We start from the raw sequence: 15,394 nt of genomic DNA, 5'->3' as shown, positions 1-15,394 counted from the left end.
TTTTAATCACTGGCATTAAAATTCTTATCATTGTTAAGGTGTCAAAGTTAGAGAGAGAGAAAGGTGCCTGTACAGTGCAAGGGTTTTGATTCTTGCATACAATGCATTTGACCAACTTTTAAAATACAGGAGGTGCTCAAGCAATTATAGAGTACCGGTTGCGTTAATCATGATTTGCAAGTAAGTCAAAGGTTAAAAGGTCATCTCTCATAATCAAAGACAAAGCCTATCCACCCACTGTAATAAGAGTGAAACATTTTGTTTAAAGGGCATCACTGACCATGAAAGGCAAGATGCATCCAACATCTTTAACCCAAACATGAAAGTGTCTCAAAGTTCTATAAAGGTATGCCACATGAACGTCCTGCCAGTTGGCATAATATGGTTGATAAGTGTGTCAAGGGCTTACATCCTTTTCCATAGTAGCTAGAAGTCTGCTCCGTATCAAATACCGATCATGTCTTACAAGGAATACACCGTCAAACACACACAAAAACACTATCAGATCACTTCATCACATTGATGGATAAATAATGAAAATATCATCCTAGTTTTTAAGGAAAATTCTAGAATGTTCTCAAGTTTATTTGCGCCAAACATCCACTACCCCATGCCCCCCCCCCCCCCAGCTAACAATGAAGACTTCCAAGCTGTAGGCCATTAGCAGCTATAAGGTGATGATTTTATTAACACGTAAATATAAGCACCAATCTGCACATGCACAAAAACATCACATCTTCCTGCGATAGCGGATACTGACAAAAAACAAACTGAAAGAAAGTTGAATCCCTAGTTTAGTACACCTTGCAAGTTTTCTCAATGTCCTTGCCCTCTTGAACTCTTAAAAGCACATTTAAAGGGATTGCACAGTTTAGATTTAGATTGGGCTGCAGGTTTTCAACTTTTTTCTGTGCATTTGTGAGATAATAAAAAACCTTCTATGAAAAATGAAAGAACATGAAATTATCAGAAGAATTCACAGTTTGTTTGATGAAAATTGTGTAGCATCTTGAAATGGCTGAGACATCACAAAAGTGATCCCAATAAAATGCAACAGGCCATGACTTTTATTAGGATCTTTTTGTTTTACCTTGTTTCGGATATATCAGTTATTTCAAAACTGATTTTCATCAAATAAACTTTCAGTTCCCCCTAGAATAGTATGCTCTTTAACATTTCACAGAGTGGTTACTAAATTTCTTGCCAAATGTTAAAAGCTGAATCCTCACCTCAACCAATACTATACCATCCCTTTAATTTCATGCTCCCACTCATTATGCATACCAGACAACTCCACTCCTAATGCTCTTTTCCCCCCTTAAGCCCGATGAGGATTTTGCACTTCTAAGCAAGAGGCACTTAACAAGATAAATACAGTTTGCCCTTTCAAGGACGTTTCCTATAATTAGCACACACTTACACAATCATCCCTGTCCTAAGGTATTTCCTTTTTTAACTTTTTACTTTCATGTTGTTGGTTTCTTTTTTGAGTGACCATCTCACATTCTAATAACAAGGTCTGTGCTATATTGGGCACGGAATGTACTGACCCCTCAAATCCAGCATGGCATCAAGATTTTCTTGAATCAAGCTTCTAAGCTTCCATTTCTCCTGTCTATTCTTTTTTTCTCTCAGTTACTTGCTCTCCCTTCTTTCTGTCACTGTCTATGTCTTTCTGTTACTCTCCTTCTCTCTTTCTTTTCTTTTCTTCCTCTTCTTCTCTCTCATTCCTTCTGTTCCTCTGCTCCCTCAGTTAACCCTCTCTTTGCTCTTTCTTTTCATTCTGCAAGAGATCCACTTCATTACTTGCATTCGATCATGTTCCATATCATGAACTGAGCTCCAGTCAAATACCAGCGCTAATAAATACTTAACTGCAATTTACAGGCAGATAATATTGGCTAAGAAACAGAAGGACATTATCAATTTTTTTTTTTTTTTGGGGGGGGAGGGGTATTCAATCATTGGTATCACATTTTTGTGCTTAATCTCCTCTGCATTATGGTGTCAATTTTAGATTATCGTCACTTTTAGTAAAATGTCAAAAATTAAGAACACAAGGCCACTCTTTTACCTGTTATTTGGAACAGTGTTTATAAATCTACCCATTTCTTGTTTAAATAAGCTTCTTGTATAAAAAAAACAAATGTGTAAATTGATTTTTTTCATTTTCATTTGTGCTCAAATCTTAGAATGCAATAGCACCCTTCTAGTTCTCAGCTGATGATCTATAATACTTCAAACATTTTCTTCACTGGACATGAAGTGAAATATTTGAGTTGTACAATGGGGGCAAACTCAGTCATTGTCACTTTAAAAATTTGTCCTTGCATATAAATCATGAAGTAAAGTCTTGTTGTGGCTAATGAAGAAGGAGACAGTGCACCAGTGGTGTCTTTTACATATCTTACAGTGTGCAAGAGACTGTCCCATATGTTAGTATTTTCATATCTGCATTAGATCAATGCCTTAATTCTGCCATTTCTACACACTCTTAGCCTGCTAACAAGACTAACAAATCTAGTATATGAAGATTGAAAAGCTTCAGTTTAGTCATGAGACTACACATTGAGCAAAGTTACATAGACTATTTAATGGTCAAGGCCATTTGGTCCGAAGAATATGTTCCAGCATTTCTAACCTGTACCATTGGCAAGATATCAAACTAGGTACAAGACAAAAGTTAAACATGATAGCTCACTTGTAGACTTCCATAGAGGGTAGATTACCGCAAAGCAAACAAGCAAAGTTTGTTCCCACCTTTTTTTTCCCAACTGAAATGTCCAGAATTGTACTTAAATAAGTTATTTCAGCTACAAAACTGGACTTATAAAACAACTTGTTTGTAAACATAGTTTGAAACATATTCAATGCTTGTGAGTCTAGTTTGTAAGTCTGGAAGCAAACTAAATTCACATCAATCAAAACACATTTCTGAACATCACTTAACTCTGAAAAGTTTTGAATAAGATTTAGAAAACATGATTTAAAAATTTCTTCATTGTTCATTGTAAGTATCAGACCCTCAAACTCAACAAAAGCAACTTTGCTCATTCCCAATGTTAGATTGTATTTTAAAAGATACGAGAGAAGCACAATATTTGAAGGCTATTAATGGGATGAAAATATTTGCTACCCGTAAGCTCCTCTTCATCCAAAATATGATCACATCAAATTAACACATGCTACCCATGTTCTCAACCTCTCCCCTATAACCATAATCAAAGTCCAACCTGACGGAATACACACATCAGGTACCATGAGTATTCCGACGAGGCAAGGCGCGAGTTCGTCGGGTTTTTCAGCGATAACAATTTCGCGGGCAATTTGAGTCGGCCCGACACCATTCCCGCCCAGATTCCGTCATTAATTATGGAAGTGGCCGACACATGAAAAGAAGACTACAGGCAGTGGGATTGTTTTTTTCAATGCACTGGGTCTCTAGGGAGAAGTCTTCACAGGGTGGAGTGCCGAAATCATATTGATGGCAGATGTCATGGAATACGACATCACTGGCACAAACGCTGTGAGAGAATATGGGCAATACAGTCCAAGGTTTGGAGAGAGATATGCTTTGGAAGTTTCATTATAAATTTACATAAAGGTATTGGTATTTATGCATACATGTATATGATTATTTATATACATCTCGATGACCCACTTCATTAAAGTGATTATGTTGACTGTTTGTCTCATTTATATTCCATGGAAATTGTCATTTTCATTTCCATCGTAGTGCTCAGCCTTGTTCAATCCTGCCAGCCCTTTCTTGTCAAGTGGTCAGACAACTCAGAAGCATCTTCGTATCTATTTTTTGGGGAGGCACTGCAATCTGCATAGTCTGTTCAGATGCTAACCCACAGTTAAGAGTCAAAATTCAAAGACAGAATCAGCAATTGTGCCTATGATTTTTTTTTTCTTTTCTTTCTGCCAATCTTAAGGTATTTCTTCTTCCATAAAATGCTTTTTTTCCTTAGTGCAATGTACATACACATGAATATGTATACATTGTATGAAAAGTATAAATGTAAAAAAACACTCAAAAAGTTTTCTTAAAGAAGGTCATCATCAAATGGAGAAAATCACATCTTTTCAACAGTACTGCACTTGTTACATACCAAGAAGTTATTATTAGCGTTATCACTTTTATATTGAATTACTTTCTTTTTATCTTAGCAGCTTCAATCTCAAAAGTCTCAAGTTGATAAAAAATGGATCAGTTTCTGCATTAAAGCTCTTCCTATGAATATAAATATTTGTTGTTGTAAGAAATGAATTTCTATATCTACACTTTTGTTGTTGTTGTTCTTGTCATTACGACACTTTGGCGCCCTCTATGGAGTCACTTCCTGGAAGATCCATTAAGAGGCAACTTTTCCTGCCTCTTTGTCTAAATTAACATCCTGTATATCCTGGAGGGTTTGTCCAAGGTTTGTCGGGTCTGATCTCCAGTAATTACATCGGTGGCCATCTTTTTTTTTAAATCATTATTGTTATTTTTTTTACTTCTCCATTACATCAGGAGAAGTCTGTTTTAGTTATATAAGTTAATTGTTATCTTTCTGTTTGTCTTTTCCCTCATTTGACTGCATTTTATCTATTAGTGTCCTTTGTCGTTTACTCGGAAGAATACAGGAAAGTCACATGCATTCGTGAGATGCCTAGATGCTAGGGCCTTGTAATCAAAGACCTGGAGTAGATTGGACAGAGCTTGAAATATACATCAGGAAAGATACGCAGGTTTAATTGAAGATGCCCTCAAGGATACAAGAAGAGGCTTGGCAATAGAAGAGTTATCTTCTTTTATCTTCTTTTATATCTTTCTACCTCATTATGCAGAAGAATGGTAAAGGACTGGTAGTCTTGACTCCATCTATCATACATTTCAGGTGGCTTGAGCCAGTACTCAAGGCAAAAACTTCAAATTTCTATCTCAAATACAAATATCACCATGCAAAATGCAAATGAATAAATCGGGGGGGGGGGGGTGGCAATGAATGTTAGCTGGATGGTTGAACATTATAATTTACTGGGATGAAAGGTGACATGTGTGCAGTACATATATGTGACTTCATTCCAAAGCCCTCTTTTTTGCTTTTCACCCAATCACTGAAATTGAAACACACTTTATGACAGACAGATAAGTAGCGCCTGGTTGCTAAATTATTTCGAAGCATTGGCCTAATTTGATTGCTCACTGCAGTTTTCCATTCTGGGAGATTTGTACAAGGGATGGCAAACACTCCCGTCTACTCAGCGTGACTCTGTGATCGGCAAGACATGCTGCCCGTTTCCAATCCTAAATAATCCTCCCTATAATTAACAACTCATATCTACAACTTTTTCCCTCTTTCTGTCCGTCTGTCTCACTTTGTCTGTCTGTATCTCTCTTTCTGTCCCCCGCCCTACCCTCTCTTTCTTGACGTACGTCCGCAGGAATGGCTGTGGGATAGCAATCAGGTCATTAGCCATAATCTGTATCATTACAAGACCTCGCAATCAATTACTTCTCATCCCAGAAGGGGTAATATCCTCGATCCTGCCAGGCTCGGTGGCTGTATGAGAAGAGGTCAGGTGCCTTGGAGAAAGGAAAATGAAGCTGTTCTTGGGAAGTTAAAGTAGTTTTGTAAACAAGCTCTCCTACAACATGAGGAGAATGGTGAGAGCTCTTTTTCTTTCTGTTTTCATATTTTTGTTGAGAAGAAGGTATATATTTGTTAGCATGTGTTTTTTTTTTATTCCTGCATGATCCATTTGCTGCACAATCATCTAAGCTTTTAACAATTCTTTACTAACTGTTTTCATGTAATCTAAAATGTAATCTAAAAAAAAATGGAAACAGCCACACAAAATGCTAGAAAGGAAAACAAATTGTAATGTATGCATTTGCATTCGTCTATATCGCAATTACAGATCTGCAACAGATAAACAAAAATGAACAGAGTTATTGCTTCATATCTTTTAAACATGTTTATCTATTCGTTTATTTCACATCTGACAAAGTATGATCACAGCTGGACCAAGGATAATATTCAAAAGGGGTATTTGCTGGGCAAATTCTACCTTGCATCTTTTCTTGGAGCATGAGACAGGGAAATGGGAGATTGATATGTGATCCTATATTCACACAGGAATGCAAAAGTATTCATGATGGTCAGACTGGTTACATGGTCAGCATCAATCGGTGGAAAATTAAGCTCCCTTTTTACTGCCTGTGAAATCTTAGTGGCGTTTATGCAGAGGTGTGCAAATGATTCAATATTTAAAAAGTTTCTAAATGAAGATGGCACTGTCACCCATACAGTGTCATAATTGACTGCTAGACCACACACACAGTCTGCACTTTATTTTGTCTTCATTTGATTTGTGCTCTTTTGACAAACAGAAGTGTTTCATGCTGGTTAATTACTCCCCATCACATAAGTAGTTTTGCTGACAGATATCCACTGACACCACACAGCCTGATCAACAGATTTTTGATAACATACCTCAAATCTTAATTAGATTTTCTGTCAATTAGCTTGTATCATGAAAAAAATATATATAACAGAATTGGTTAGAACAGCAGACTATCAAGGTCTACACATGGTAACACAAATATATTTGAATGATTATGAATTCATCTACAAGTGTGACTTGTTTTTGATTAATTGTGATGATCTAGTCCTTTAAATCTATGGATATTTTGTCAAGAAAGATGTTCAAGTCAACCCTGATCCATTTATTCACTTGCCAAGTACTATCCATGTTTCTGTTGTTGTTGTTGTTGTTGTTTTGTTGTTGTTCTTTTTACCGCTATGGAAACTTAAAACACAGTGCCTGTAGCTTCAGTAGCTGCTACAATATCAAAACGAAAGGAACTCAAATGAAATGTGCCATGATTTTGACCTTTCATCCACAGTGACTTGAAAAGACGCCTTGAGCAGTGGAAGGATTGCAACCCCACATGCCTGGAAGCCATCGACAAATGAGGACTTACGGACAACAGAAAGAACAGGACCTGCGAGAGAAGATTACCGTCCTCTTTAGTTGAACAGCCACTTGCAGTCAGAAATCTACTTTAGCAGCAGTCTTGCAAGGAAGAGACTTAATGGGTGAATCCTGGCTTTTCTACTCTACTGACATTCTGCTTAAGTTAGAGTGTCATGAACCCAGAACAGAAAGAAGGGATTGCTATCTCGTACGTATCGGCAAAAGCCTTTCGCTGAGAGGTGGGCCCCCTCCATTAAGACAGTAGAGGTGACATTACTGCACAGCCATGAGCGCGTGCGACGAAATGGATGAGGTGCCCATAATGGCGTTATAATTCTGGGCTGATTGTGGGAGGGAGAGGCAGCGCAGGCAGGTTTTTGCGTCAAAGAGCCGCGGAAACACGACTCCCTCATTCATTTTCAGCGGTGTCAGTGGCTGCTGGAGTGGAGCTCTCGCGTTCGATGCATCACACAAGGACTAGATGGCGGATAGGGTTTCTTTTTCTTTCCTTCTAAATGACGAGGCGATACACTGTGTATGCATACTGAGATGACCCACATGACACATTCCCAATTGAAGGGAAATGCTCATACCACTTTAAACATGTATGGAATTTGAAACGACATGTAGAATGTGGTCATAATACACTGCTTGAAAAATCAATGTTCGCTTGCACCACACAAACAGCATCAAGTAACGACACAAAACTGTACAATTTTTGTCCTCAGTCACCAGTCGCACAATCGTAATACACAAACATGACACCAGAATATTAGAGTACGCATTGAAAGCATAGGAAGAGATCATGTGATAAAAACAAAACAAAACAAAACAAAACAAAACAGATCTATGAAAAGAGTGGTACATGTATCTAAAAGTTGTAGAAGGGGGGTGTGCAAACTCACCACTATTCCAGCCCAGTAAGGCGCATCCCTAGTCTTAAGAGAGGGTGTCATGAGCAGCATGGTTATTCCAAAAACAATGACAGTCACACCTAGCAGCACCTGTAACGTGATGAGACACACGGGGAGTGTGCAGCACTGAATATTGTACTTCTGCCGCGTCGTAAACGTCTTGCGCACCGGCTCGCTGCGCGGCAGGTGCACCTCCGTATGCAGCTCGTCGGCCGAATGCGAGGTCAGCACCGGCCGCGTCGAGTTGGCCGGGGTCGTGTCCGCCGTCGTGCAGTGCAGCTCCGGCGAGCTGGAGCTGCGGGAGCTGCGCGACATTCGCAGCAACGACAGCGCCGCGGTTGTCGTCGACTGCGAGCTGTTCGTTGTGTTTGTCTCGTCCCCACAATCCGGCATCTTGGTTCTCACCATCGGGAACTCCCGCTCTTTTTTATTTCCCGGGGTGTACCGCTCACTCACGTGTTTTCCTGCGCGAAAATTTGAAGTCATGGTAGAGCTCGGCATGGCGGACCTCCATGGTCTCGACACCGCAGGCAGAAAGTACCCCTCACGCTCACTCCTTGGCTAATCCATAGGTTAAGTTCACTCCTCATAGAATCCTGTACGGAAGACAAAATGAAATAAGGAGAATGAGTCTCCTCATCACTCGACTTTATATACAATTCTTTAATTTCCACAGCAAAAAGGTAATCCTCCTATTGTCAATATGATGCACATAGATTTAGGATCGGCATCCTGTTTAACTCACATCCAGTCCCACACACTGCATTTCTGGTTTGGTGCTGTATCTTTTGGGTAGTTTGTAGTACTCATTATTACCATATTACAAGATCAAGCAAAAACATTACCTTTCATTTGATTGAGCCCTTTATAGATCAAATGCAATATATACTGGTCGCAGAATTGCAAAAGCCTCTTAATTGCTCTATCAATGACTGATTCTCAAATTGGCAACATGAGTTTAACTGTCTCTCTCCAAATGGAAAATTCTAGTAAATTTCTGTCTGATTTTGTACAGATTGTCCACTCCAAGATATGCTATGAAATTCAGAGTTGCCAATCTAGAGACGTCAAGACCATAACTTCTTCAGCAACGTTTCCTCGGGCCCTGACTGGTTAATAATTACGCACGTGAATCAACACCTAACAGTAGCCACATCCATATGAGTTTGGCTGGCTGGCTCATACTGTGCATCTGCCCTAGCACTGCATTCCATTGACTACGAACCTGTTATTGCATGCTTATCGGTATGCACACATGATACTGGCATCATCATATCAACTATCAAAACATCGTCTGCGCGCTAACTTGCTGAGCTGTATGCGTAGGCCTAATATGATGTGGTATGGATGAACTTTTACATGCAAATACAAATTAAATCATCTTGACTCAAAGAGTAAGCATTCGAGTTGCTAGTCTTACAGTCTTTACTTAACATATTTGATGGCCAATTCTTTATTCCTTAAAACAGTGCTACATGCTTCTACAAAAAGAGCCATATTATATTCTACCAGTTGATAGGGCATCTAAAATGAAACCTATCAACTGTGTGATTTCATTTGCAGCACAGTGGCATTAAGGAAATGCCATGGAGAAAAAAAAAACACATCTTCCCTGCACAAAAAAACACACACACACAACAGAAAATAGCGCAAATTTATCATCAACAAACATTGTTTTTCACCGCCCTCACCAAAAAAATAAAAAAAAGATAGGAGAAACAATCTATGATAACAATGCAACTCCAGCCAAAGCATTGCCTGGTGTCTGTCATAAATAGCACTGTTGGACTAAAATGCATTACTACCCTACTTCATCATCTATCATATACATCGTATCTTTAATGGACATACATACATCTTGCCCTCATTGCTCAACCTTGTTCTTTTTTCCTGTACATGGAGTTCTTGCTAGGAGAAAACACAATTTGAGATTGACTACAAATCGTCGGCTGAGAATGATAAGGGCGTTAAGTTGCCACTAAACCCATAGTGTTCACGACCACTTAACGCCCTTCTCATTCTCAACAGACGAAATGATCATTCCAATATTACGTGTCTATCTGCATCCCTGCCGGTCCTTTTCAGTTAACACACCTGAAAAGCAATCGGGAGGGATACAATGAACACAGTTTCCACGTTTGCTCAGGTCACATTTGATCACCTCGATGGCATAAATGGGTGGGACCTTGCATGGGACGCCAGACCGTAACGGAGGGCTTTTTATCTCCTACCTTCTTTTCCTCGAGAGTTGCAGGGTTAACGTAACATGATGGGGGTGGTATGACATTTGCAGTCGTCCAAAGGCAATATGTCGCTCCAATTCCACATCTATCCCACTGCAAGCTCCCGCAAAATGTCGAAGGTACAGAAATCCAATAATGCCATCCAGGCAATAAAAGAAAAAAAATATATATATATATCACATACATCACCAATATGATGATTGAGCAGGGAAAGGAGAGCAGGGAGAGATATGGAGTTTGAAGAGAAAGACGAACACAAAACAGAAGAGAGCAGAGAATGTTATTCTCCTCCCACTGTTCGAGTATTTCTCTGTAATCACTTCCGCTCCCACATTCTCCTCTTAATATCACACAGCATATTACACATCCTCCGGCAAAAAAAAACAACAACAACAAAACACAGGCACGCACACACAACAACAACAACGATAACAACTAATCTTACTCTGGATTTATTTTTTTCATGTGCCATTCCTCCGGCAGCAATGCTTCATCCTTGCAGAAAATATTCAGGAAAATGAATATTCAAGAAAATTTCATGCTGGAAAACAAGACCAAACAAAACTGATCAGAATAAAAAAAAAAAGACAGCAGTGAGATAGAGCGGGAGATCAAATGCAATACAGAATATTTCACATCTACAACTCATCTACTATGGAATGTATGAAACTTACAAGGGCTTGACAGCATTAAGTCTATTGATTTGACTCTGTTCCTACACAACAAAATTTCAGCATCTCATCCATATTGGTAAAGCATCCTCATCCCACTCCCACGTTACAACTGAAGGTTTATGATGCCACAATGAATTCATCACCTGTTTTAACTCTCATGGAAGGAGTTTCTGAGTTCAAGTCTCTTTCCTCCGTTATCCTAAAAATCACACGAAGCGCAGCAGAATGACATCATGAAGCATCTCCATCAATCCATGTCACAGAGACGGTAATTTGCCTGCTCCGGCCGGCCAGCAATTCATCTACAATCGGCTTCAAAGATGCATATTAAATCCTCTTTAAATTCCACACGTTAAGGTCCCGACGCTTCACAGTGTTGATGGCCGATGTTTATCGGGACAGCGGGAGAGAAGATTTTGAATACATCCTTCTGGCGGTCACAAATGGTAATGTCTTCACGGGCGCAGAGAAAAAGACGGAAAAATCCACAGGTCCAGCAGGAGGAGTAGATGGCAGGGCCCCGGGAGGCAGATACTTTAAGAGGAGGAGCACCGCCGCTGAATCCAGAATTACTCCTCTCCCCGCATCCTTGGGAAGATGACCAAAAAATAAGATGAGTGCTTCTGTGTGCAGATGAGGATGAGCTTAAGCCCCCCGTCAACGAGTCCTCAAATTGAGTTTAACACGGAATCAATCAGTGGGCTGCTCGCACCCACGACGAGGAGCTGTGCCCCGGGGGCAAAAGAAATAGGAATATTGGTGGGAGATGGGGTGTTGGGCATCTCCTTGCTGATGGAGAGAGAGAGAGATGGAGGGAGAAAAAAGAGGGATAGAAAAGACGGATGGAATATGAGAGAATGTATGTGTGTGTACGCTGTATAGTCAGGAGTGGTTGTGTGAGTGTGTGTAAGTATACGAGACGGAGAGAGACTGAGAGAAACGGAGAGATGGGCACGGAGGAGGGTGAGAAGAGAGCGAGGAACACAGCCTCATTTGATCCAAGCTGACTCGAGGAGGAGGAGAGAGAGAGGAGAGAGCGGTGATGAGGGTACGTCCACACACCGGCACCTCTGCCTCGCGGAATGACTGAATCACGCTCGCGCCCCGGCAACCCCATACCGAGTGGACGGGATCAAGTGTGTGTGTGCTACGCACGAGCTGGCATCAGAGAGAGAGAGAGGGAGGGATTGAGAGAGCGAGGGAGAGAGAGAGAGAGAAGGAGAGGGAGATAGATGAGTGAAAGCTGGATAGGAAAGGTTGATCACTCACATAATGAACCCATAAAGTTGCAACCTGAACTGGCTCACCACGAGTGAATAGGAGATAGATTTGAGGTGTCAGAGATAAATGGGAGGGGATGGCGGCTACTTCAAGGAGTGGCAGCAGAGAAGGGGAAGAGAGGGAGGGAGAGAGAAAGATGGGGGAGGGAGGGGGAGAGAAAAAGATACCAGGGAAGGTCAACGAGAAGGTTAACTCAGACAGGGACAAGAAGAGGGTCTTGGAGCGAGACTACATATGTGCATCAGCCTGTAGAGTTGAGAAAGGAGCACACGAGTATGTTGACAGACTAAAAAGCTCCGGGCCGGCCAGGGGTGCACGCATGATAAAAGGTGTTATGGATCGATGGACTGTACCGGGACAAAGTGAAGAAATAACACTGGGAGAACCCCCCCCCCCCCCCCCCTTATCCCACCCCCTGAAAAAAAATTATGAAGCAAGACATGAGACAGAGAAAAAGAACAAGATGGAGAAATAGACAGAGAAGGAAAATGAGAATAAGAAAGCAAAAAGAGTGCTCATGTTTGTCTAATTTTATTTTGTTTCTTATACGTATATAAATGTATGCCCCTGCATACATGATGCAGTTGCCACGACAGCACTAGGCAGGTCTCTATGCAAATTATATGACGAAAAATAAAACAATGAAACATGTGATGGACGTATAAAAAGGATGACATGGTATGAGGAGTGGATTATTCCTTAATTTTGTCTCAGGGCTGGAACGTACAACCATAAGCATATATTACATACACACACACTCACTGAGATGCATACTTAGTGCTTGCTGAGAGGAAAAGAGTGATGTTGAAAGAGTGAGGCAAATCTCTTGTACTGGGTCAGATGGGTGCAAATCAGGAGCAGAAGAAGCAAAGGATAAGAGCAATATACAACATTATTTTTCTGTCTTTTTCTCCTATTTCCAATCATCGAAATTTCTGTAAAAATACAGATGACTTAAACAGATTTCCAGTTTATAGGACATACCCAGTGACTGTTTGAGGACAAGTTCAATTCTCACAATTCTGAATGTCAACACACATACAACAGCAACAAAAACAAAAAACCCTTGGAAAACGGCATCCTTCTGACAAGGAATTTCAATAATTCTTAATATAATGTCCTTTGCTAACAGTGCAACTAACTCAAACATGGTCATAGAACAGATTCTTTTTTAATGCAAAAGAAGGTCACACGAACACACACACACACACACACACACATTCACCACACATATACATACATGCATATGTAATATGCATATAGGACAGATACAATAATATATACACATACTTACAGTGTATATATGGGATATCACCCTCCCCCTTCCTCATTTCAAAAGACTTTAGTTTACTACCTCCAAGCAATCAGCTGACAATACACCGAACATTTAATATGTGGAAATGGAACCAATCTTTCTAGCTGGGGAGCCCACGTTTGCTGACGACAGGAAGTGCGGACACTCTGCTCCACATGAGCTCCCGTCTCCCGCCGGAGCGATCTGTCAAATCAAACTAATTGCCGCGGCCGGGCTCAACTCTGCAGGAAATGAAGAGACCAAAATCAGGCCCGGGAGGCATCGCAGATCTCGCCTCCGAGAGTTCGGGAGGGTATTCTTAGACCACCGCGCTCCGCATCGAGCACTCTAGGACCGCTGAGAAGATTGGGAAATGAAACGCTCACATATACACACACACACACTTTTACGTTCGAACTTACACACACTCTTATATGCATGTGTTTTTGTCGATAGAATGCTCCAAGCTCAGTCTGATAAAGCACACCTCCTCACCCCTTCCGAATACATACTGGCTGAAAATGGCAATCCTATTTGTGCCTTGCAGAACTATTCGAACATTGCTGGTACTACAGTTTTAATGGAAAGTATGTTTATATTTCTTCATGTTGATTTTTTTTCAGTACTCCAGTTGGGCTCTTTCTCTATCATACTGAAGAAAAACAAAATTTCTATATCAACTGGACCATTAGTTTAGGTGGATAAATTCATTGGGTATCTAACAAATAGAGCTATACTTTTACATATACACACAATGTAAGTATTGTCTATAATTTCTGTATTGTAAGAATGAGGTTTGATAGCATTATCATCACTACAAACAATTTCGAAATACTCATCGTTAATACTTGTTTTCCTATCCTACACCTTATATAATGCAAAACCTGCAGTCCACACATCAGCCATATGACCTGAAAGTACACCAGACTCCAGTGTGAAACGACAATGGAAAAACAGACGAGACAGGCCGCTCAACAACCTGACGAGCCAAATTAAACTTCATTATTAATGATGCCCGTGATGGAAGGAATCATCTCATACCAATGGAGCACCGAGAGTGTGACGTAGCACACGAAAAAGGGGAGTGCGTATGGGAAAATACTGATTGATGTAGTGCGGCACATTATTACTGGATTCACATTAATCATGCACAAACTGTGGCCGTAGTACGTGATGTTTTGCCGCACTCTGTTACATATCACCTTCAATCCTTTAATGAGATGAGATGCCATTCTGCTTTTCATACTCCCGAGAATTCCTGAACAGAATTCACACACTGCAAATCTGTATGCAGATGTACACTATGTTCACTGTGCATATACATTTTTACATGGACACATACATAAACCTGTAAATGCATATTCATTAAGAATTGCATGTGATTATTTTGTCCTGAACAAAATAATTATAGTATACAAATAGTGAACGGTCACGAGTGCGATGGTACAAAAATTTGCATGAGGTGAACAACTGAACCACTCTATTCTATGACGCAAAGCTGAGTTGAATAATGTGCCTCATCTTTCATCGAGTGCAAAATCTTGTTCCATTGCACTATCAAAGACCATACACTATTATTTGTTTTACACAACACCTTGGACATCAAAGATGTGGTCCACACAGATTCTTGAATTTAGCACAGAAATGGCAACCATTTGTGTGTGTGTGTGTGAAAGGCGAATGAGTAGCACAGTCACAGCTACTCAGTTCCTAGAACTTCAGTCAATCTTGCTCTTGGTAGAGCTACAAGACATAGAACAAGCAGTCCTTTTGAGGCTTTTTACATGGTGACACCATAGACTCTCTTCACAGATGAATTACTGTGCCAAAGACTGTGTCAGAAACCAATGTATCCATTTGAACCTACAGTTATACTCAGTGGGAATCTCCTGTTTTACATATATCTCCAATTGGAAAATAGGAAAACAAATGAAATGATATCAAAAAGAAAAATCAATAACTAGACAACTATTCTGAGTATGGTTCCAACTGGTACACGAAATCTTCATTCATGCC

The 15,394-nt window shown here is 40.3% G+C and overlaps 1 protein-coding gene across 3 annotated transcripts in view; it reads right to left on the bottom strand.

Moving 5' to 3' along the window:
- The window catches only part of LOC139725154 (sarcospan-like), a 246,651-nt gene that overhangs the window by 146,821 nt on the left and 84,436 nt on the right, over positions 1-15,394 (bottom strand). The window contains exons 1-2 of one of the 3 annotated variants that reach the window (XM_071636243.1): positions 10,947-11,287; positions 7,878-8,482 (exon numbers count right to left, since the gene is read on the bottom strand). In XM_071636243.1, coding sequence (XP_071492344.1) covers positions 7,878-8,387 — 510 coding nt within the window. In that variant the 5' untranslated portion in view covers positions 8,388-8,482; positions 10,947-11,287. Of the gene's footprint in view, positions 1-7,877; positions 8,483-10,803; positions 10,919-10,946; positions 11,288-15,394 lie in introns of those variants that run through there. The other 2 variants (XM_071636244.1, XM_071636242.1) reach the window with 2 other exon arrangements.

The sequence above is a fragment of the Diadema antillarum genome, unplaced genomic scaffold, assembly GCF_040938485.1.
Source record: "Diadema antillarum isolate AM-2024a unplaced genomic scaffold, OU_Dant_1.0 seq00000017_RagTag, whole genome shotgun sequence".
NCBI lineage: Eukaryota > Metazoa > Echinodermata > Echinoidea > Diadematoida > Diadematidae > Diadema > Diadema antillarum.
The sequence above is the reverse complement of the archived record's forward strand: the minus strand, read 5'-3'. Positions and strand labels throughout refer to the sequence as shown.